The sequence below is a fragment of the Saimiri boliviensis genome, chromosome 9 (genome assembly GCF_048565385.1).
Source record: "Saimiri boliviensis isolate mSaiBol1 chromosome 9, mSaiBol1.pri, whole genome shotgun sequence".
In the NCBI taxonomy this organism is placed as follows: Eukaryota; Metazoa; Chordata; class Mammalia; order Primates; family Cebidae; genus Saimiri; species Saimiri boliviensis.
Genome location: NC_133457.1, coordinates 33,441,992 through 33,467,348, shown reverse-complemented (window position 1 = coordinate 33,467,348; position 25,357 = coordinate 33,441,992). Strand labels below are relative to the sequence as shown.

General features: G+C 36.6%; 1 protein-coding gene across 13 annotated transcripts in view; it reads left to right on the top strand.

Annotated features, from left to right (window-relative positions):
• Positions 1 to 25,357, top strand: part of TBC1D5 (TBC1 domain family member 5) — a 584,223-nt gene that overhangs the window by 374,285 nt on the left and 184,581 nt on the right. For all 13 annotated transcript variants that reach the window (XM_074405700.1, XM_074405701.1, XM_074405702.1 and 10 more), the window contains one exon: positions 24,633 to 24,775. In XM_074405700.1, coding sequence (XP_074261801.1) covers positions 24,633 to 24,775 — 143 coding nt within the window. The remainder of the gene's footprint in view (positions 1 to 24,632; positions 24,776 to 25,357) is intronic.

Sequence of the window (25,357 nt, the reverse complement as noted above, 5' to 3'; positions counted from 1 at the left end):
TCAGCCTTTTATCTTTGAAATCATTAATTTCTTCCTCTTTCTTGATACTTTCTTTCTACTTTATTTCTTCAACCCCGGCCATTCTAGTTTCCCCCTACTTCCACTGGCTGTTTCTTCTCCATTTCCTTTATTAACTCATTTTTCTCTTCCTGGCTGCTAAATGTTGGCATGTCCCAGGACTCAGTTGTCTTCTTTTCTCTGTTTCCCTAAGTGATCTTTTTTTTTTTTTTTTTTTTTTTTTTTGAGACGGAGTTTCGCTCTTGTTGCCCAGGCTGGAGTGCAATGGCGCGATCTCGGCTCACCGCAACCTCCGCCTCCTGGGTTCAGGCAATTCTCCTGCCTCAGCCTCCTGAGTAGCTGGGATTACAGGCACGCGCCACCATGCCCAGCTGATTTTTTGTATTTTTAGTAGAGACGGGGTTTCACCATGTTGACCAGGATGGTCTCGATCTCTTGACCTCGTGATCCACCCGCCTCGGCCTCCCAAAGTGCTGGGATTACAGGCTTGAGCCACCGCGCCCGGCCTTCCCTAAGTGATCTTACACAGTCCTATGGCTTTTTAGTATTATCTCCAAGTCCATGACTCTCAAAGGCATATCTCTACCTGTGCTTCTCCAAGATCTAAACTCACATATCCAACTGCCTAATTATGACTTGCAGATCCACAAGATTGTGCTGACTTAAAATGTCCAAAACTACGTTATTGATTTTCTCCTAAAAGCTGCCATTTCCCATCTTCTCCCATCTGCAAATAAAATGACACCGGCATCCACTTAACTTGCTTACCCAAAACTTAGAAATCATCTGGATTCCTTTATTTCTCTTTCATCTCCTATCAATTAACAAGTCATATTGGCTCCGTCTTCAAAATACATCCAGAATCCCCCCTCTTGTTACCAGTTCTACTAGGCCACTTCATCCTAGTCCAGACCTGTCTCTTACATGAACTATTACAGATGCCCCCTTAGTGGGCTTCCTGTTTTCATCTTAATCTCCCTACAGTCTCTTCACACAGCAGCAAGATTGGCACATTTAAAATAGAAATAGAGTTACCACAGTTTCGCGCTCAAAACCTTGCTCAAAACAAGGTTGCCCCAGAATCACATTCTAATTGCAGGAGCACATTCGAGGTATAGTATGAAGAGGAGACTGAAGAGGCCAGACTAGAGACAGAAGGGCAGTGCAGTCAAACAGGCCAAATGACAGTGGCCTGAACTAGAATGAGAATGGGGAGTAGAAGGATGAATCAGAAAGCTTACGATCATGGACTGACAGTTACTGGATGGGGACGAGGAAGTCTGTTGAGATTGAGGAAACAGAGGAGTTGAGCAATCGTTAGATTCAGATTTTTGCTTTATCAGCTGAAAGTACAACAGGAGCAGATTAGGAGGATAAAATGAGTTCACCATTGAATATTTTAGTGTCAAGTGCTTGTAGGGCATCCAGGTAGTGAAGTCCAGTGCCCAGGCAGCTATACATACTAGTCTGAAAATCACAGGACATATATCTAATTTGAAGAGGAGATTTAGCAGATAAATGGTTAAGCAAGGTGAACTCATCTCCAACTTTGAAGACAAAAGGTGGAAAAGATGGGCCTGGGTGTGGTAATTTTCTAGGTGAGATGTTAGGAAGATGGGAGAGTTCTGTCTGAAGACTGCTGAGTAAGAGCCATGGCCCCGTGTTGAGGATGATGGCGGGAAAGGGCGGGTTAGGAGATTTGAGGATATCAGAGAAAATTTCAAATAGGCATTAAAGAAGCAGAGTGAGCTAAGGATAGGTAGAGAGAATACTTTGAGAGAGATGGTTGAGGGTAACCTGAGATTGAGAAGTAGCAGAGTTTATACTGGGAACACTCATATTTGAAAGATTACCCTGAGCACGTGTTAGCTAACTTCATGTGGGTGCTCAGGACAGTTAGCTTTCTGCAAGTTTGGAGTTTTGCCTCATAGACATAACAGCTGGATGTGGGGAAAGGGAATTAAATGTTTCAAGTAATAGACCATAGACTCTTAACTGGACAGGGAAGAAAATGGAGACAGGAGGAAGGGCCTGGTAGATGGGGAGGAAGTTGAGGGGATTAAGGGACCAGAGCTTGTAATGAACTGTGATGGCGTAACTCCGAATGACATGACTGAGAATTGTGAGGGCTGCCATGTCTTGTTCATACCTCTATTCCCAGTGCTGCTAGGTTGCTGTCTGTAAATGAAAAGTCTGATGGAGTTTGAGGAGCAGCAATATGTAGTGGAAATAGCCTGCTAATATTCTTAAGTTTCTCCTAAAATGCTTTATAGTTACAGCTCATGATCAAGAATAGAGAAATTAATGCTATGTTTTTTCAAAGGTTGGGAGTTGGCAAGGTAGGAGGAGGAGGGGTGATGGAATCTAAAGTACTAGTTCTCATCTTTCTCATCTTTGAAATGTTTCTTGTTAGATCTTAGATCACATGTTTAGGAAGTGAAGCCAAGGAGCTGGGGACTGTGAGACCAAGGAAAGTTGCAGGAGGGAGTTAATGTGGACAAGGTATTGGACTAGGGTCAAGAGACCTGCTTTCTGGAGCAGTTAATTTAACTGTCTCTTTTTATGTTAATAAATCTAAAGATAACTTTTGTGACTCACTTTCCAAAGTTGAGTTTGCAGTCACTTCTCCAATGTTTTGAAAGTGGTTAGAATTTTTAATTTAGTTATCCTTCATAAAATCAAGGGTATTATTTTATTTTTTGTGTTTCCACCAGTAGTTACTGATGAAAAATGAAATTTACCACCAAGTTCTCATAAAATTAAGGTGATTGAGAGTTGCCTGTTTAAAAATGATCAATTTTAGGTCACTTGGCACCTTAAGGTAAGACATTTACATATATAGCTTATTTATTTGTACCTGAACATCAGAGCTGAATATTGCCTTTTGTTTATAACCAGAGTAGTACTGTATAATCCTATTTGTTACATAAACCCATTTGTGTTGATGGATGACTTAATGAAGACCTAGAACAATAATTCTGAAATAATCAAGTTATCACCACAGATACTACAAAGGACTAAGCAAGGTGTCTCCCATCATTGATAAAACTTTCATTCTAGCAGCAGAAGTCTGTACCATCCTGTGGCTCCACAGGAGAGATGCCTTTCAGTGACACGAGGTGGTGCTTGCAGAAGTTTTGTCCATTCTAGCATGAAGCAAACTTACGGAGTCAGGAAGTACCTCTGTAGTATTTTCCTCCAACTCCTTTTTTTCTCTTCCCTCAGTGTTACCCACCAAACATTTCCTTTTTAAAACTATTTCCTTACCCCTTAACTTAATAATGTTATAAGTAATTTATACCAATGCATTTGTACCAAATGACAGATATAATTTTAGTATTTGTGGATCCACATTCATGGATCCATTATCCATCAAGAATTCATAAATCCAAAATTCAAAAAAGAATTTCACAATTCATAAAGAATTTCATAGATTATATGTAGTGTTACGGGTTTTTGAATTGAGGAAGGTTTGTGAGTATAACTTTCTTTCTGGGTCTCCACTATTAATTTCTGAAGACTTCATCTCATGTCATAAGAAATAACCCACTTTATTAAAAATAACAGAAGCTAGCAAATTGGCATGAGAAATTTTTCAGCAGCATTGTGACATAAGGAAGAAGGGATGCTGTATTTAAGTTAGGTGATTAGAAGTGAGTCCCAGTTCCTCCACTGTCACTGATAACTGGACAAATCACTTTCCCTCATTTTCCCATTTGTCAGTGGCCTGCTAGATGATTCAAGATGGACAGTCTATGGCAGGTTAGGTCAGTAGTAAGACAGCACAACACACTGACCAATGATCATGGATATGGTCATGGAAATGGATGGAGGACAATTCTTGGTGATGGTTGTAAAAACAACTGTTGCATCTCACCCAGAAATCTCTAGTGTGTTCTGACAAAGACACTTTTGAAGGATTTTTTTTTTAAATAAAGAGATAGGGTCTCTGTCATCCAGGCCGGAATGCAGTGAACTTGTGGCTCACTGTGGCCTCAGCCTCCCAGGTTCAAATGATCCTCCCACTTCAGCCTCCCAAGTAGCTGGGACTATAGGTGTGTACCAACACACTTGGCTAATTTTAAAAATTTCTGTAGATACAGTGTCTCCCTGTGTTGCTCAGGTTGGTTTTGAACTCCTGGCCTTAAGCTGTTCTCCTGCCTTGGCCTCTCAAATGTGTTGGGATTACAGGTGTGAGCCACCATGCCTGGTGAGAAATAAAGGATTTTAAAAGACACATCCAACTCTAACATATTATAGTTTCAACTAGATTTTATAAAGACAGCTAAGACCAATTATTCAACACTAATTATTCCACTAAGACCAATAATTCAATGAATTATTGAACATTCATTATATGCCAGGCACTGTTCTAGGCACTGATTTTACAGTAGTGGGGGAAAAAACACATACAGCACCACACAGAAAAATTCATGCCCTATCGAACTTGCTGTTATAATGGGGGACATAGACAGTAAATAAATGAACATGAAATATAGATTATGTTAGGCAGTAATAAGTACTGTGGAAAAAAAATAAATGGGGAAGGAATCTAAGGAGAACAGAGGGACTTAAGAGTCACAGTTTTTAATATGGAGGTCAGAGAAGGCCTCATTGAGCTGGTAACATTTGAGTAAAGACCTGAAATAGCTATGGGAGCAAGCCATGTGTATTTCTGGGGAGAAAACCTCCAAGCAGATGGCACTGCACGTACAAAGGTCCTGAAGTAGAACTATGACTGACGCGCAAACCAGCGAGGCTGAAGCAAATGAACAAGGCTGTAGGAAATGAGGTCAAAGGGTACAACTAGGTTGAGTAGGATTTTGAAAGCCATTTTCAGGACATAGACTTTTATTCTGAGATGATATGCCATGAGAGAAGTTTGAGCAGAGACATGAGGTTGCCTGACCTGTCCTGTGAAAGGATCACTCTGGAATCAGTGATTAGAATGGACTATAGGAAGACCAGCAGAAAGGAAATCCGTTAAGAAGCTATTTAAATAACAATCATTTTTTTATCACTAGAATTAAATTTACACTAGCAAAAAATCTTCATGAAGACTGAGATTTTTGTCTGTTTTGATTACTGCCATAACAGTAGTTGATATTAGGCTGTCAGATATTCTTCAATTGAATAAAAGATAAATTTTTGAATTTAAATAAATAATTAGTTAATCAAGGTAAAAGATATGGTCTTATCAATAATATTAGTATCAAGATGAAAGATCAGGATATTATCAGTATAGTTGGTGAAAGGTAGTTAGATTAGATTCTGAATGTATTTTGAAGGTACAGCAGGATTTCCTGATGGATTAAATGTAGGGTATGAGAGAAAGGGAAATCAAGGAAGATTCCAAGGTTTTTGGCCTGTGAGCAACTAGAGAATTGATTGCTGTCTCCTGAGTTAGAAAAAATAGTAAGAAGAGGAACAGTTTGTCATTGGACATTTTCAGTTTGAGATGACTCTTTAATATCCAAGTATAGATGGGGTGCCCTGGCTCATGCCAGCAGTCCCAGGAATTTAGGAGGCCAAGGTGGGTGAATTACTTGAGCCTAGGAGTTTCAAGCCCAACCTGGGAAAAATAGTGAGACTCCATCTTTCCAAAAAAATAAGTTTTAAAATTAGTAGGGCATGCTGGTGCACACCTGTGGTCCCAGCTACTCAGGAGGCTAAGGCAGGAGAATTGCTCCATCTTGAGAGATTGAGGCTGGAGTAAGCCATGATTGTGCAGCTATACTCCAGCCTGGGGCAACAGAGTGAGACCCCATCACTAACTAACTAACTAAATAAATAAAATTCAAGTACAGAGGTTCGGGTTCCAAGTAAGATGGAACAAGCACATTTTACTGTTTTCATCTGACTGAATGCAACTAAAAAGCTATCAGAATGAATGGAATAGCCATCTGAGCACTGTGAGTAGTAAATAATAGTGTGAACATTGAAGAAGACCAGAATGGAAGTACCACTAAAGTAGCAGGAATTTTACTGTTTCTTCCCTTTTCAGTGTTCCTAGTCTGGATGGAACAGTTTTGCTCTCTTTGATTAGTTATTTCAGGTTCTCTCTTTATCTGTAATAAAATTCTCTAATAAATTCTGTACTATCTATAATGAAATTATCTTTGAATATGAGAACAAATTTTATGCTGGATTCTATACAGTTTGTGTGTGTGTGTGTGTGTGTGTGTGTGTGTGTGTTTGGTGCCTGTTTATATTTCTATTAGATTATTTAATCTTCCTCAGATTTCTTCCTTACATAGTACATTTTTAGTGCTTTATGAGATGAGTATAGTCACAGAGAATTTATCTACTTCACCATTTTTTCCACTCACTTGACTTTAATACTACATTAACATAGGTTTTTAGAAAAATTCTCTACCATTTTTATTTGTGATTACTTAGCATTCAAGGTTTTTGTGACTTAATTTTCCTGTATATGTCACATTTTTTAAGGTTATCAAAATATAGTTTGGCAAACACACACATTTGTACTATAGTCAATACGTAAAAGCTGTTCCTACACTGTAAAATTTTTATTATATTCCTTTGTAGTAATTCCCTCAATCCCTGGTAATCATTGATCTGTTTAGTCTCTTGTATAGTTTTATTATTTCCAGAATACCATATATATGTAGCCTTTTAATTCCAGTTTATTCCACTTAGCATAATACATTTAAGATTCATCGGTATTGTTACCTCTATCAATAGTTCATTGTTTTATTTTGTTACTGAGTACTATTCCAGTGTCTGGATATACCACAATTTGTTTATTTTTTTTACCAGTTGGAGGACATTTGGGTTTTTTCAGTTTAGAGTAATTATGAATAAAACCATTACAAATTGACATATGCAGGTGTTTGTGTAAACACATTTGTCTTGGATAAATACCAAGGAGACAGATCACTGGGCTATATGATAAATATATGTTCAACTTTATAAGAAACGGTAAAATTATTTTCAAACTGCTCTCCAAAATGGCTATACTATTTTGTATTACCATCAGCAATTTATAAAAGTTTCAGTTACTTTGTATCCTTGTCACCACTTTGTTTTGGTTTTGTCGTTTCTTAAAAAGCCATTCTAATGGCTGTATAGTAATATCTCACTGTGATTTTTTGCATTTTGCTAATAATCACATTGAGCATCTTTTTGTATGTTTATTTGCAATATACCACTTCTTTGGTGAGGCATCTGTTCTTATCCATTTTTAAAAATTGGGGTATTGTTATGATCAAGTTATGAGAGATCTTGGTATATTCAGGAAATCTTTTTGCATGTATGTATTTTGTAAATATTTTCTCCCAATGTGTTGCTTATGTTTTTTCCTTCTCCCCTCTCCTCTCCCCTCCTCTTCCCTCCCCCACCCTTCCTCCTCTCCCTCCCCCTCCCCTTCCTCTTCTCCGTCTCCCTCCTCTTCCTCTCCTCCTCTCTTCCCCTCTTTTCTCTCTTCCCTGAGATGGAGTCTCTCTCTGTCGTCCAGGTTAGAGTACAGTGGTACATCCTAGGCTCACTGCAACCTCTGCCTCCTGGGTTCAAGCGATTCTTCTGCCTTAGCCTCCTCAGTAACTGGGATTACAGGTGCCCACTACGACACCCCGCTAATTTTTAACTGGGATTATAGATGCCCACTATGACACCCTGCTAATATTTTTGTATTTTTAGTAGAGACGAGGCTTCACCATGTTGGCCAGGCTGGTTTCAAACTCTTGCCACAGACTCCCAAAGTGATTACAGGTGTGAGCCACCACGCCTTGCCTATTTTTATTTTCTTAATGGTGTCTTTCAAAGAGAAGTTTTTAATTTTTAATAAAATTCAATTTATTAGTTTTATTATTAGGGTTTTCTATGTTTTAATCTTTACCTACACCAGTGTCACAAGATTTTCTCCTACCTATTTTCAAGATACTTTACAATTGTTGACCTTAGGCCTGTACCCATTTTGAGTTAATTTTTCAATATAATGTAAAATATAGGTACAAGCTTCATTGTTTTGTAGTGGTTGCGCAGTTATTCCAACATGATTTGTGAAAAAGACCATTCATTTGCAATTGAATTTCCTTGATATCTTTAGCAAGCATTGATTACCCATATATGTTTGTCTACTTCCATACTTTGTTCTGTCAATCTAGGTATCTTATATAATACCAATACTATGTTGTCTTGAATTAAAGACCTTTATGGCAATTCTGTATATCACATAGTATGAGTCTTCAACTTTGGTTTTCTTTTTAAAATTGTTTTGAGTATTTTTAGTCCTTTCCTTTTCAATTCACATTTTAAAATCAGCCTGTTCATTTTTCCAGAAATCAAGGGATTTTAATTAAGATTGCATTGAATTTATAAAATCAATTTTAGGAAAATAGAAATCTTAACAATAATGATTATTCCAGCCGATAAACATGGTGTAACTTTCTGTTTAGGGCTTTGTGATTCTCATCTTTTTTAATTAGTTTTCAGCATATATATATATATTACATTTATTTTTTATATTCATCCCCAATAGTTTATGGGGTTTATTTATTGTGCTGTTTCTTTTCATTTCAATTTCCAGTTATTCGTTTCTAGTATATAATAATGCAATTGATTATGGTATATTGACATTGCATCCTATGTCTTTTCTAAACTCATTCACTAATTTAAATAGTGTTTTGTTTTTGTAGAGTTGTTTGGGATTTTATAGACAATTATGTCATCTGCACTTACAAACAATTTTATTTCTTCCTTTCCAGTCTCCATGCCTATTATATATGGTTAGAAATTATTTGCTAATATTTTGTGAAGAATGTTCGTGCTTATATTCATGGTGAATATTTGCCTACAGTTTTCTCATAGTGTCTTTGTTAGGTTTTGGAATGCTGGTAATGCTGGCTGGTAATTCTGCTAATGCAGAAGATTTGATAACTTCATAAAGAGTTTGTGATAAACGTGTTATTTGCTTCCTTTTTAATTGTGAGTTGATTTGGTTTTCCTGTTTCTTCACATAATTTGTGATTTTTTTAAAAAAATTAAATGCTGTAAATTTTGAATGTTACATAATTCAACTTCTCTGACTTTGTAGTCTTTCTTTAAAGAAATGTTGAGTTTACTTTTGGCAGGCTGTTGAACTACTTTCAGATAATCTTGATATTTTTCATAGTTGTTTTTAAACTTTTTAAAAGTGCAGTTCTAATGTATCTTCTTCCCAAGAGCCAACTTAAGCCTGCTGCTAAGGCATGATGGCGCTTTGTGAGTTCTACTGAATTTTTTTTGTGTATAGTAACCTCTCTTCAGTTTGACCATTCAGAACACGAATATTTCCCAGCATTATAAAATCTTGGAGTTTTTTTCCACTGTGCAGTAGTTCATTTTCTGGTATTTCTTCTTTCCTTGGCCTTCTAGAAGTTTACCCTTCATATGCACACTTTGTATTTAGCAAACACTTAAGGAGACCCCTTTGCAGGTTTCTGAAGATTATTCTCTGCCTAGCTTCCTCCTTTAAAGGTAACATGTCCTGCACACTTTCCTCAGCTTAAAGTCTGTATCTTTTAAACTTATTAAGAGCAATCCATTCTGCTTTGGGTTTCTCCTTCCTGCTCTATAGTTTCAAAAGTGCATCCAGGTAGAAAGGCAGTGACCACAGGATTCATCTGGGGTTTTTCTCCTTATGTCAGGGATCACAGTGCTGTGCTGCTTATCTTCTGGTGTCTGCATGTTTATATATTTTGTCCAGTTTTCTGTTTATAGTGTAAGAGCAGTAGAGATATATGCAGTTATTCCATCATAGTCTGAGGGGAAGTCAGGTCTATTTTTTAAAATAAAATAAAGTCAACCCTATTCAATCACAAGAAAATCACTCCTACAGCAAAGGAAACAAAAAGATTGAAAACAAAACACTTTGTGGGGACTTTGCAGGAAAAGCAAACAGAAATGAAGGTATGTGTAATGGTATTCATATCAGACAAAGTGAATTTAAAGCAAATCACATTGAATGAGATAAATGAGAACAATTCATAGTTAAGAAGTTTACAATTCACAATGAAGATTTTTCTTTAATCGTTGTATCCCCCCAAATAACAGCAGAATTAATATAACAGCTACAAGAAATATAAGGAGAAATACATAGGAATGCAGTAGTAATAAGCTACTTGTACCTCTCCTAACCAATGGCAAATGAGGCAGAGTCATTGTAAAGTAAAAGTATAGAGAAGGTAGTTATTCACCTTTAATCAGTTAGATGTAATTGGTATATATCAAACTCTCTGTACTGTAAACAGAATGAAATTACTGTATCCATAGAATATTTATTTTTAAAGTAACCATGCAAAAATATTCAGTAAATTTTACATAGTAGAAATAGTATGGTTCACATTTTTTGACAACAAAACTTGCAATTAATCACAGAAGTAGAAAATAACCCACAAGAAAGAACTAGCACAGAAAATCATAAAACTCTCTTGTACTAAAAGGAAATCAAAACCAAAATTATAAATTGCTAGAAAAAAATGATAAAGTGTATTGATGAGAACCTACTGGTTTTGACTAAAACAATGCTTTTAGAAATTCTCAGCCTTATACTCTTAAGTTACTAAACAAAAAGGAATAGAAATATGTGAATTAAATATTCATCTCAAGTAATAAAAATAACAGCAAAATAAATAAAGGAGTTAAAACCAAAAATAGCAAACCATAAATGACAGAAAAAAATGCATTGATAAGTGTTTCCTTTTGGAGAAAATAATAAAAATTGTACATTAGTTTATTTATTTTTATTTTTTGAGATGGAGTTTCACTCTTGTTACCCAGGCTGGAGTACAATGGCGCGATCTTGGCTCACCGCAACCTCCGCCTCCTGGGTTCAGGCAATTCTCCTGTCTCAGCCTCCTGAGTAGCTGGGATTACAGGCACGTGCCACCATGCCCAGCTAATTTTTTGTATTTTTTTTTTTTTTTTTTTTTTTTGAGACGGAGTTTCGCCCTTGTTACCCAGGCTGGAGTGCAATGGCGTGATCTCAGCTCACCGCAGCCTCCACCTCCTGGGTTCAGGCAATTCTCCTGCCTCGGCCTCCTGAGTAGCTGGGATTACAGGCACGTGCCACCATGCCCAGCTAATTTTTTGCACTTTTAGTAGAGACGGGGTTTCACCATGTTGACCAGGATGGTCTCGATCTCTCGACCTCGTGATCCACCCGCCTCGGCCTCCCAAAGTGCTGGGATTACAGGCTTGAGCCACCGCGCCCGGCAATTTTTTGTATTTTTAGTAGAGACGGGGTTTCACCTTGTTAACCAAGGTTGGTCTCGATCTCTTGACCTTGTGATCCACCCGCCTCGGCCTCCCAAAGTGCTGGGATTACAGGCTTGAGCCACCGCGCCTGGCTTTTTTTTTTGTATTCTTAGTAGAGATGGGGGTTTCACCATGTTGACCAGGGTGGTCTTGATCTCTTGACCTCGTGATCCACCCGCCTCTGCCTCCCAAAGTGCTGGGATTACAGGCGTGACATGAGTTTATTTACATAGTTTAAAATAATATACAGGACTGAGTATAGTGGCATATACCTGTAATCTCAGCATTTTGGGATGTTTTGAGGCCAAGAGTTTGAGACCAGCGTGGGCAACATAGTGTCTCTGGAAAAAAATGTTTTTTAAAGTAACTGAGCATGGTGAGACGTGCCTTTATTCCCAGCTGCTCAAGAGCCTAAGAATAAAGGATTGCTTGAGCCTAGGAGTTCAAGGCCTTAGTGAGCTATGATTGGGTCACTGCACTCCAGCCTGGGCAACGGAGTGAGACCTTGTCTGTAAAAATAAATAAAATGATAGAAAACTACAAATGCATAAATTTAAATTAAAAAAAAATTCAAACATATACGTTTAAGTATAGCCAGGAGTGCCTCCTATCTTAGTTGGTTTGTGAGCAGATTAATTTATGTTCTGGAATGAACCCACTATTAAATGTGTTTATAAAGATACCATAATAATAAGAGTTTGGATTTGTCACATAATTAGACTCATAGGTAAAAGAAAATAGAAATTCTGAAATGGACCCTCAATACATATAGGAATTTAAAACTCTGATAAGGGTAGAATTTCAATTCATTAGGGAAATAATGGATTATCAGTAATACAGTTTTGAGAACTAACTAGCTGTTTGGTAGATCATGAACTTATATCTCTATTTTGCACCAAAATGAATAACAGGTGAATCAATAATATAAATAAAACTGAAATAAAATGATTATTGTTATCAGGTGGGGAATTCACAAGCCCATAAACTATGAAGAAAAGTTTTGGTAAATATGACATTGCCGTAAAATTTCTTTCTGGGAAAAGAGACCTCCCTGTAGCCAAAGAGAGAGAGAAAAGTTCGGAGTCACTAAAACTTCCTTGGTTCCTGACAGCCTCCTGGCCCAACACTCTTTCCTCTGATACAATCTTAAGGTAGTGATTATCAAACTTGAGCTTTCATCAGAATCACCCAAAGGCCTTGTTAAAATATGGATTGCTTAGCTTTGCCTAGAGTTTCTGATTTAGTAGGTATGAGTGAGTGGAATTCAAGAATTTGTGGTTTGAACAAATTTTCATGTGATGCTGATGCTCTTGGTTTAGGGAGCACACTTTGAAAACCACTGCTTTACAGTTTTCCCAAATTTTCCTTTTTGTGTGTGAGATAATTCAGTACCATTCTTTGCAATCAAAGATCCTAAATTAAAGTGTGAGGCAACATGAAGTAAGCAGTCTGCTTCTAAGATATACTTACATAAACAAAGACCTGTACAAAGATAATCAATGCAGTATCATATGTAATGACAAAGGAATCTAAATGTCCCCAAAATAAAAGGACTATTTAAGTCATTATATATCCACTATGGAATACTATACAACCATAACAAACAACAAGGTATTTATTTCTATATATGTTGATTTGGAGCAATCTTCATTTTAGCATTGTTAAATTTAAAAATACACGCCCCTGTTTATGCTTTTAAGAGGTACATAACATGCATAAAAATTTCTCTGTTATATAAGAACGTTGGCTACCTGTGGGAAGATAGATTTGCTGTTGAGGAGGGGATTTGGGTTGGAAAGGAAAATTGCTTATTGTGTCTTGTTATACTTTTAAGTTCTTTTTCACCATTTGCAAAAAAAATTAAAACAAACACTATAAATTAGCAAAACAATAACTCCACATAGTTTTCATTTTAATTCACAGAGAATAAAAGAATCAAGGAAGTGAGAAAGATAGTGAGCTAGGAGGCTAAGGTCAGAGAGTAGTGTTTCAGGCAGATCATGGATTTGGAGCATCTCAGCACCAGAACTCAGCAACAGTAACTGTCAGCTGATATGGAAAGGAAATGAGTATGTTGACAAAAAGAAATTTAAAGTATTTTATGGGATGGTTCTGCTGCTTCATATTTGAGTTGGCTTATGAGCAGATTAATTTATGAACATATTATAAACCATGATGCCCTCAGTAAACTAAACTTAACTGAGTTTCTGTTCTGTCCGTTAGTCCAAAATACAATTCTAAACCTCTTAAGTCTTTGTAAAATTGGCTGACCAAAAGTGGCAATTAATTTCTCTTTGTAAGTTCTTAGTTCTTTATAGTTTCCTTAATGAGTTTCCCTGAAAATTTTGTAGGGTCCTATAGCTGTAATTACCACTGTATTTTAACTGGAATACTCATGAAATAGCAGTTTGTAATTCATCAAAATAAGTCCTTCAGAAAACACCATTTCTTCTACTCAGAAAGCCCAACTACCACAGATGACATAGCAATACTGGATACTATGCATCCCGAATCCTGTGATTCTCCACATTAATGTGGGGAGGCGATTTTAAAAATACATGTCTAAATTAGCTGTCCTTTTGAAATTAAAGAAAATATAAAAGAATAGAAAAAACTCTGAGCTAGTTGTTAGGATATAATTGTAAAATCTGCCTTTGGATGAGATGTGACCTCAGGTTGCGCCATGATCCTCTGTTGATGTGTCTGTAAGATGCCTGCTCCTGCCCAGCTTCTTTGGATCAGTGCTTACAAACTGGGGGCTGAGCAAAGAAATCACCTTTGTATCTCTGAAACATGCAGGGTTTTTTTCCCCCCCAAATGGTTCTAATGCATGCGTTCCACAGACCGTTTGCTTTTATAGACTTCAGGCTTATTTGAAGATCAAATGTGGTAGTACTTTTAAAATTAAAAAACTTGATATGAACACATGGTATTTGCCATTATCAGAAATTGTGTATGATTATTTTAAAAATTGAGTTGTAATCTTCCATGCATTAAAAAATGCATTTTCCTTAATTAGTATATATTTGTCCTTAAAAATAATTATATATATATATATATATATATATATATATATATATATATATATAGGCCAGGTGTGGTGGCTCACGCCTGTAATCCCAGCACTTTGGAGGGCCAAGGCAGGTGGATCACAAAGGTCAAGAGATCAAGACCATCCTGGCCAACATGGTGAAACCCCATCTCTACTAAAAATACAAAAAAAAAAAAAAGCTGGGCTTGGTGGCACACACCTGTAGTCCCAGCTACTCAGGAGGCTGAGGCAGGAGAATCGCTTGAACCCAGGAGGCAGAGGTTGCAGTGAGCTGAGATTGCACCATTGCGCTCCAGCCTGGCAGCAGAGTGAGACTCCACCTCAAAAAAACAAAACAAAACAAAACCAAAAAAAAAAAATATATATATATATATATATGTGTATATACACACACACATACACACACACATACACATACATATAATTGATTGTAAAGTTATTTGGGTGTTAAATTCAGCTATCAGACAGGGATAAAATAGAGCAGCCAATCCTCTCTTTAACTCTTTTGTTTCCATTTAGCTTTCACAATCAGAAAAAGTAATTTATGTCAATTTGAGATGGACTTCTGGATTTCTAACCAAACCCATATTCTCAAAGTAATGAATATGGTGGGGTTGACTGCCCTTTCCCTTCATGGCTCCTTCAAAGTTTTCTTTTTTCCTCCCTGTCTCTCCCTGCCTTCTTGTGAATTACCTGGGCCCCATGCAGATACATTCAGCTCTTGATTATCTTCATTAATGGACAGTAACTGGGGTATACATAATCCCAAATGGTGGATAATCCAAAAACCATTAATACTTCGCTTTGGAGTGTATTTAGTAATGTTTCAAATTGTTTTTACCTTTCTAATTATATGTTGCTAATGTTGCCATTAGTTTGCATTCCTGAGTACATCCTAGTTACTTGGGGGACTTAGTGTGGAGGGGGCACCGAAAAATGCAGAGTGGTAAACCAGATTGATGCGATTGTTATTGAGTTAATATTTTATTTTGAATAATTTTTCCAGTTAGTGATTAAGAGTTGTCAGCATAATGTTCGCTTTGTGGCCTAGCACAGTACCTGCCACACTGTTGACGTTTAGGAAATATTTGTTAAATGAAGATTCTTACTGTTTTTCTTACCAGTCTTCTGATCAAATCAGGGCTGGCATGAGTCAGGAAAAGAAGTCAGTGAAGAAAGTTTTTCTCCCCCAACCTCAACCTTTCCACCCCCAGATCAGTGAAGATAAGTATTGCCAAGTCATGGGCATTTCCCCAAGATAGCGCTGATTTACAGGCTGTTTGACCAGTTAAACCACACAGATTAGCTCCTCACTAGCAGTGCCTTAATGCAGTGAGCCTTCAAGAAGAGAAATAATGCTGTTTTTTTTTTTTAAATGTAAGAAAGATACTTTGAAATGGGCACAAGGAAGCTGAGAATTCCTTTTAGTGGAATATAACTTTCCGTGTTAATACAAGCATCCAGAATAACATAAATATAGAGAAGTTCTTAACCTAAGGTCCCTGAATTAGCTTAACTCCTAAAATGGCTTGCACTTGAATAGATACGATATGGGGGTGGGTGTGTGTATTTTTCAGAAGAGAGGGCTCATACACTTGATTACATTCTCAAAGGGGTCTGCAGCGTCTCTCTACTGATGAATGTTAAGTTTCACTGTTTTATACTTTTCATGAAATGTTTGAAAGTGGGAAACAAAACTCTCATGGCCACTGCCTCACAGACTTGTCTCCGTTCCAACTTCAGAGCTATCAGGAAAAGTAATTTTGTGAATTTCTCTAACTATGCTTCATTCTAAGCTGGGGACAGGCATAGACTGAGAAGCTAGGGGTCTGTGTTGAAAGACCAAACATGCAAATGGGCAGTGGTTACACCATATGTGACCACAGAACTCTGACTCAGATAAGATGCCCCAGAAGCCGAAGTACAACCTTTGCAGCAAAATCAGTCCAGAACAGTTAGGCCTTGGTCAGTGGCTGCTGACTTCCCTATTTTGGCCCTACTTTCTGCTTCCACCACAAGACCAACCTAGAGAAAGCCAAATATGTTCCCCAAGTCAATCATATATGTTGTTCCACCTCTAGTTAGCCCTCTGCCATGCCTACAACCTTCAGTGGGTCACACCTGAAGCCTCTCCTCTCTTCCCCACACCCCACCCCCACCCCCGCCACCTTGTATAGCTTTATTATTCCCTTGGCTACTTTGGATTATCTTCCAAACAGAGGTAATAGTAGCTGAACTCTCTTGCTGTTGCAAACTCTAAACAAATATCCTTTGCATATTATTATTTGGGAATCTTCATTTATTTCCACTGTGCATTGAGATTTGAGAGGTTCCAGGTGAACTCCCTTATCCTGAAATCCCTCTTCCAACAGTGTATCACAGAGCTGATAAGATTATCAGTGAAGAAATGTTTCTTGGAGTTTAGTTTTTTATTGCTCCAGGAATAGCATTTTAAATATATGTTTTATTTTAGGAATAGTCACATCCACATAGCTAATAGTGTAGAACCTCAGAGTTAGAATACAGAATAGAGGAACACAAAGTAGATGACCGTTTAGCCAGGCTGCCAGTATCATGAGACTTCTTACATGGGGAGTGGCCAAATGCCCTTTTGGGCCTGGCAGTTTTGGTATTATCTCACTTCTGTCACCCTCACATCTGTAACTCTTTTTTTTTGAATTGGGTCATGTTTTTATAGTAGTGTTTTCCTAGAAAATAAAATGTATATAAACTAATAGAGATAGAGTTCTAAGAGAAATTTGGCTGTGGATACTTTGTGTCCCAGTCGTTAAATGTGTAGTGGCCATTGGCTGAATGGTTAGACATGTAGAGTGAGCCAGTTTGAAGATACACACTCGAGTAGGCTGAGAAGATGCAGAGAGAACGTAGAACTTCCTATGTATGGTTCTCATAGTTTGGTTCCCACACCAACAGCATCAGTATCTCCTGGGAACTAGTTCAAGATACACATTATCTCTGGGCACAGTAGCAAATGCCTGTATTGACCCCATTTAAAAAAATATCAGACTCCCCTTAAATCTTCTGTATCAGAAAACTTTGGGGATGGATTCTAGCAATCTGTGTTTTTTCCATCCCTCCTGACACCTCTGCTGCATGCTAAAGTTTGAGACTACTGTAATTAGAATAGCCATTCCAATAACTTTCGCTTTTTCTCTCATGGAGTAACATTTCATGTGAAATGTGTGGTAGATTTTAGGAGCCCTGACAGCTGGAGCCGAAATATGGGCTGGAAACAGGAATTTGTCACCTTGTCCAGTGCCCCTCAAACTTAATGTACATGCAGGTCACCTGGAGGTTTTGTTAAAGTGAAGCTCTAACCCAGGAGCACGATACCGGGGGCTGAGAGTCTGCATATCTAACAAGCTGCCAGTTCATTTCCTGAGCTCTAGTTCCCTGCGTGCCCATACCTCCAGTGTTCCTCAGCTGGAGCATGTGGTCTCCCAGGATCCTGCTATTCACCCTGTAATTACACTTTGAATAGCAGGGTCCTAGGAGACCACACGCCCCAGCTGAGGAACGTTGGAGATACGGGCATAGCAGGGAACTAGAGTTCAGGAAATGAAAGGGGAAGGTTCCAGAGGAGTTAGGAGGCTTTTACAAATTCGTGCATAAATCTCATCACTTACTGCTCAGAATGTATGTTCAGGGATCTCCACAGAGAGAAAGGAGAAGAAGCCCAGGGAGAAGACTGACGAGCAGCTAGAAGTCCTGTGAAAGGTTCAGCATGTAGGCCCAAGATCAAGATCATCTCTGGTCAAGAAGAACTAACTTTAGGAAGAAGATTGATATTAATTAAATAAACATTTGTTAACCCCCTCCTCTTTGTCTCATACCAAGTAACCCCAAAGATCTTATCTGTTGGAGGAGAGAGAAACCAAAACAGTATCAGTAACTTACCATTTAGCTGAGATTTGTTTATCAGTGCTTTTATCTCTGGAAAATGTAACTGGGAGCGGTAACACTAATAGGTGTGAAACCTTCAAACATCAGGCCTGGGCAAAGCAGTGTCCTAAACCCTGAGCTGCCGGACTGGTTTAGGGCGCTTTCTGGAGTAGGAAAAAAGAGAAGGAAGAGAGAGCCAGTGAAAACCCCAGAGGGTACTTAAAGCTACAGGTTAGAGATAAGGTCAAAGGCAGTAAGATACCCCTGCTGCCCTTTAGGAGTGGATTCCTTCTGGCTCTCGTAATAGGTATCCATCTGTGGATTTTGCCCATGTCCCTTTGAGTAACAGGAATTCTATTTCCAATGTAATTGTTGGTGGTGAGATTGACTGCTTATGGAAGCATAATGACTGTGGTATGACCTTCATCCCTGACAATAGATTCTGGTATTTCTCAACTCAGTGTTACATCTCATGTCAGTTCTTCCAACTATGTATATAAATGTATTAGGAGATGTATGCAGTGAAAGTTGAAAAGTGCTATTCACTATAGTTAACATCCCATTGGTATCTGAAATGTCTGTGACAGTTTGAAAAAATAGTCACACATGTCTTATTTTTTTAAATGAGTTTCAGATTAGGGAGGAGGATAGGAGTAATTATTTTTAGCAAATCTCTATATGCAATTTTAGAAAATGTATTTGATCATAATTTCCTTTTCTGAAGGTAAAATGGTAGAGCAAAGCCTGTTTGCAGACTTTCTAGAAGTAAAAACTGTCTCTGGTATGAATAAAAAACAGTTTTCATGAAAAAGGCTAAAATTAATTTTTCCAACATGATCAACAACCGCACATTAATTCTTTATATATTTAATTCATACACAGCAGTGGCTTCTAAGTAATTTCCTCAAGGAGCTACCCGGTAGCTTACTTGTGGTGGAACCCAAGAAAGTGATAGGGTAGAGAGGTTACTTCTCAGCGGCGTGTATCCCCATAATCCTCTCCTGTCAAGGCTGAGATTCCACCTGCTCCCTAGTTGGAGTGGACAAAAGGATTCTCACAGAGAATGTATGCTGTTGATACAACTATAGCTATATTAGACTGTTACCATCATGCTTTATTGGAATTTCCTGGTAAATTACACATGTGAAAGTTACTCAGTCCTTGAAGTAGTGTACTTAATAAGCCAAACAGCAGGCATACATCTGAAAGAGGTATGTGTGTATGAGAGAGAGAGAGAGAGAGAGAGAGAGAGAAAATGTTCAAGCGTCAAAAACATATTATGGTCATCTTCTATACCCAACATTTTTATGATCTTATATTCATGGAAAAGCATGGATATACAAGACTCTATTTTTCATTCAGACTATTTTTGCAAAGGCGTATTACAGTTGTTCTGACAAAACAGCTTCAAACACTTGCCAAAGAGAATAAATTACATTAGGAATGGGTGGTAATTATTAGGAACTTATTTTTGGAATAAGAAACCTTCCTTAATAAAGGGCTATGTACTGCCCTCTGAAAGGAAGGAAGCATTTTCCCCGAAGTCAAAAATATACTTTTAGCAGTTCATGTACATATTCTGCGGGGGTTAAATTAGGTTAACATGTGTTCCCAAAAAGGCTATGTACTGCAAATTCAAGCTGGGTTCAATCCATGGGTTACAAGGAACACTTAGAAAGCAAATTGGAATTCTTTAGACACAGTAATTCAAAGTTTCTATTCTTTCTCTTTTTGAAGCAGAGTTTGATAGCTTAAAGGATTCAAATATATGTTCAAAGCATTCAGATCCCAAATATTTTTAAAAGACCTAATTGAAATAGTTGACTAGATAAAAAGTTAAACAGGTAAGCATCCTCCAATAATGTATTCTGCAGAGCCCTTAGAAGACTAGTAAGTATAAAATTGGAGTAAAATTACTTATTTTGGGCTCCCATCTTTTAGTGACTTTGTTTTCTGAAGAAGTTCAAATTAAATATGAGAATGCCTTGTGACCCTAAGTATAATAAATCCAGTGGTTAGTTGCAATTTTAAGACTGTTTTCACACAGTTGATATAAAGGAAAACTCAAGGTGTATTAATTTCAAAAGAACCGCATACAAAGAAACCCAATATAAGAGCCTAAAATCAGTAAAAGAAGTACCTGAACACAGAGATAAACATTTTTGGCTTGCTGTTATTTTTCTTGACTACTAATATAGAACTTGGATTCTGTGTTTATTCCATAATAGATATTGTTTAAAATGAATTGTTAGCTTTGAAAAATACAAGTGAACAGAAAGCAAAACACAAAATTGATATCATTGAACAAAAATCTAACATTGTTCTTTTATGTAAGAATGCTCACCTATTAGTATTGTTTCTTGATCACAGGTTACTCAAGATGCCCTTATAATGTTTGTTAAATTAAATTGAATATAGCATTTCTACATTACTTGTTCTTGTAAGGTTACTGTACCCATATCTCACTAAAGAGCCATTAATGGAAAAGAATAGGGAAATGAAGACCTAGGATTTAATTTTCTTTCTCCATATGCAACTCACTACAGCCAAGTTGGATTAAGGCTATGTTTATTTAAACCTCAGTCAAATTGGTTCTTTTCATAAACTGATGGGTAAAAATGAATTTCTCTTGGTGTTTCCATGGGTCATTCACCAAGCAATAACACCAACAGTAGTTACTGATCCCCCGGGAACAGCAGCTTAATTACACAGAAATTTAAAATAGAGAATAATGGTATAAATGCAAACATAGAGACTTGTCCTCTCTTTGGATGGTTTATTATTAAATTTAATACCTCGGATATTCTTTTCTGTTTGTGCAGATCTTAATTACTAAGTCGATCTGGTAAAATATGAATTATTGTATTATCACAAGTGATAAAATATATATGGTTATGAGCATGGCAGTCTGCAGGTGTAACATCCATAAAGCAAGATTAATAGTATCAAGCAATTAAACTGAAGTTATTTTTTAAGGGGAAAAGGTTGAATACTACCCTTAAGTGTAAATTAAACTCTCGCTAAATGTTTTTAACTACAATAAAAGCATGTTAATTTTAGGAGTGACTTCTTTACAAGACCTCCTTTCTTAGAGTAAGTTTTTCTTTCCAAGAATATAAAAGCTTACTAAAATAATTTCTATTACTAACTCATTCTGTAAAGAGCTGCCTTTTTCCTTGGCTTTTAAGCTCAATGAAGAAAGCCCAAAATAGCACAGGAAATTTGTGTGTTGTGAATATATATGAGAACTAAATCCAACTAGGATAAAATGATTAAATTATTGATAAGGTCATTGTTGGTCCCAAAGCATTCCATTAGTTATATGCTTCTTCTTAAATATTTTGAGAATTTGGCCTTAATTTTCTTATAATTACATATAAAATAGAGACAGCATTTTACTTTAATATCCTTGCATGTACAACTTATTAACAGTCTTTATATAAAAGAAACATCTAATGATAAATTTTTTTCTTACGTGTTTTTGCTATTTTTTTAGGCATCTAATGATAAATTTTTTTCTTACATGTTTTTGGTATTATGTGTTTTTGGTATTTACTAAGCATCTAATGATAATTTTTTTTCTTTTATGTTTTTGGTATTTTTTCTGCCTCCTGGATTATTTTTGTGCCACCACTAGCAAGGTCAATGCCTGTACTTCCAGATTAGGTATCCCTTTGCTTCTTAGTAAAGGTGGCTTTACAGTGGGGTTAACAAGACTTCTGTAAATATATAAAGCACTTAGCAAAGTGTATGGAGGTCTTTACAAAGAACTTTCTAGATCTTTCTCTCTCTCACTTTCTCTCTGTTTCTGTCTTTCACATGCACACACACACACACACAGAATTTCGTCCTTGCCCTGGAATTTTATAGCAGTGTACTTGGCAAGGTACTTCAAGAGTGAAGCAATATGAAAGATTTATAAAGTAGCACATTGTAGATAACACATTAAATATAAAAGTACTGAAGACATGCATTGTGTGTAGTTTTGGAGATATTAAATATGTGAACAATTTGACACAGAAAGTAAAGATGCATCTTATTCAGTATAGATTACTAGACGTTTGCAGTTAACCTTTCTGACTGCTGCAGTGAAAATCGCTGCATGTGTGTAGCTTCAGAGTCAAGAAGGATGCAAGAGAAGTTTTGGGAATAAATGGGCACTTTGTTGTAGAAATAATGGGTATGGAAATTATTTCTAAGAAATGGGCTACTTTGTTTTTTTGTTATTCCTAAAGCACTATCTGTGATGAAACCTAAGATGCGATTGCTGATAAGAAAATGAGAAGAATTTGAGCTGTAAGAAAAGAGGGAAAAGGTTGTATTCTTTTTTTTTTTTTTTTTTTTTTTTTTTGAGACGGAGTTTCGCCCTTGTTACCCAGGCTGGAGTGCAATGGCGCGACCTCGGCTCACCGCAACCTCCGCCTCCTGGGCTCAGGCAATTCTCCTGCCTCAGCCTCCTGAGTAGCTGGGATTACAGGCACGTGCCACCATGCCCAGCTAATTTTTTGCACTTTTAGTAGAGATGGGGTTTCACCATGTTTACCAGGATGGTCTCGATCTCTCGACCTCATGATCCACCCGCCTCGGCCTCCCAAAGTGCTGGGATTACAGGCTTGAGCCACCGCGCCTGGCTAGGTTGTATTCTTAACTGTAGTTGTGTATTAACCATCATCCATTTTCCTCATTGATGGATTTTTCTTGCAGTTGTGTCAGCCAAATAACTGTAACCACATTCTAAATGTTTGAATGCAAACATTTGTATCCGTTAAAAATCTTTTGAACAGGGACCCAAAATGGTTTAGTTCATGGACTTTTTTGCTGTACCCATCTCTGGTTCCCCTGATACTCTTTGCAAGATTAGTTAATTCTTTGTAATTAAGAATAGCAGCCTATTTAATTTAGAGATGTTTTTGTACTTCTTGGAATTGTAAATATTAGCTTATATAATTTGAAAGAATTAGAAATGTATGGAGAAGTATTTTTTTTCCCTATGCCATGTAAATAAACCCTGTCATATTAGACCAAAAAAAATTTGTGCTAATCACCCCATTTTATTAATAGCAGTGGAGTAAAAATTGAAAGGCAGATAAAAATGGTAAGAGATACTGTAACATTTTTTAAAAGATAAATATTGGGCATTTAAATTTTTTATACTGAAAAACTGAGTAATTGAAGTTGAAAATATAATCTGATTATTCTATTGGTTAATTTGGTAATGTGAATTTAAAAAACTTAAGTATTCAATCACATGGTTCCTAATAAACTATGATACATATTCGTGAGTATACAGTATTTTGTCACTTCTTTGATTCCTCCTTAAATATATTACTCTTTGAGGAAAGTATTTGAATTTGTTTTGCCTTTCTTCAACCCCACAGATGGTTATATTTGGTTTCTAATTTTAGATAGAAGTAACATCTCTTAATTTTTAAAGAATTTATTTTATTCTATACAACTCGATGATACTAGAAATTTAGACTTTTTAATTCTTTGCTATGTGCTAGAATCATGTAGAATTCTAGCTGAAGTCCTTAGAAAAAGACTTATTTAAGGAAATTGTAGCCATGTTATATAAAATTGGAAGTAAATGAATAAAAACATCAATTTTTTCTAATAAGAATTAGATATGAATACTTCAGCATTTATTGAAAGTCTAAAGTGTCATTATGATGTACAATTGTATACAGATGTTGCTTGGTATTCTTATTAGCTGCTTATGTTTACTCGGTGGCATATTTATTTTCAAGGTAATAGAAATAAGTTTGAAAAGCACTCCTAGAAAGATAGCCTTATTGATCAGGTATATCTGTTGCAAAGCTAAAAAAATTTAGTATGACTGTATCTTTCGTTTAAAATGACTACCTATGCTTGACCAAAAAAATAGGTATCTACTGGCTTTTTCCCCACACTTAATTTTAAAATGAATTATTTTAAATAGAAGCAAGATGTGAGAATGCAGTTTTCTAAGTTTGTATAGGATTTGTCATATAAACATTTGCAAAAAGGCAGTTAACAACCACAGAAAATCAGTAGAGATCATGAAATTTTAGAAAATTTTATTTTTAACTTACAGCCTTACCTGTGAAAGCAACTACCAGACTACTAAACATTCATTTTCTCTTCACCTTTTGGGAATTTGTGATTTCTGTTAAATATGAAAGATTTTGACTTTTTTCAAATGTAATACTTGTGTATATAATAGCATTTAATGATTATGGCCTAGTTATACAATTATAAAATTCATTTGAAAGCTCAGAATTTAGATCTTACTATATATTTTTGATATATAATATTTGCTCACTGTGTTCAGTTAATAGTTTTTCACAGTTACTTGAGAAAATGATCACTCTACACATTACTCTCAAAAGTACTGTCTTCTGAATTTTTTTTTGTTTCTTTCCAGAAGGTGGGTGCGCCTGCTGTTTGGACGAGAGTTTCCCCTACAGGACCTTCTGGTGGTCTGGGATGCCTTGTTTGCAGACGGCCTCAGCCTGGGTTTGGTAGATTATATCTTCGTAGCCATGTTACTCTACATCCGAGATGCTCGTAAGTGTTAATGACCTTGCCTACATTTGACTAGGTACTCCTGATTTTTAAAAATGTTTTGCCTTTTAAATAGACTGGGTATTTTATTATTTGATTTACATATACCTCAAGTTTTATAGTAGGGTAATATACTGAAATTTCAAAGGAATATACTAAACATCTCTTTTGCTGGTTAACTGTGTACACACTGGGAGATGTGAGTTATCCTGAGAGAATTAGAATATTCTTCAGAACCATTTTTCTAAAGATTTTACTCCTGCTTTAATCTCGTTGTTACACACAGTTGTGAAATGCGTATGTAAAAGCCAGTGTTTGAGATATGTTTAGAGCTCCACCTTCTGACAGGTAGGGAATATTCAAGGATGTTTGTCAGGAGAGTGGAGTTATTTTTATAATATCAACATTTTGCTAATTAAAAAAAAAATTATTAACATTTAAAGGTATTTTAACTTTCTCCCAGTTAGATTTTAGAAAAATGTATTTCTCAATATAGTGCTGAATTGTAGATGTGTTCTCATCTCCTCAGATCTATGTTAGGGTGCCTGCAATAGCCAGAAAGCCAGTGCCTAGCCCTTTCAAATC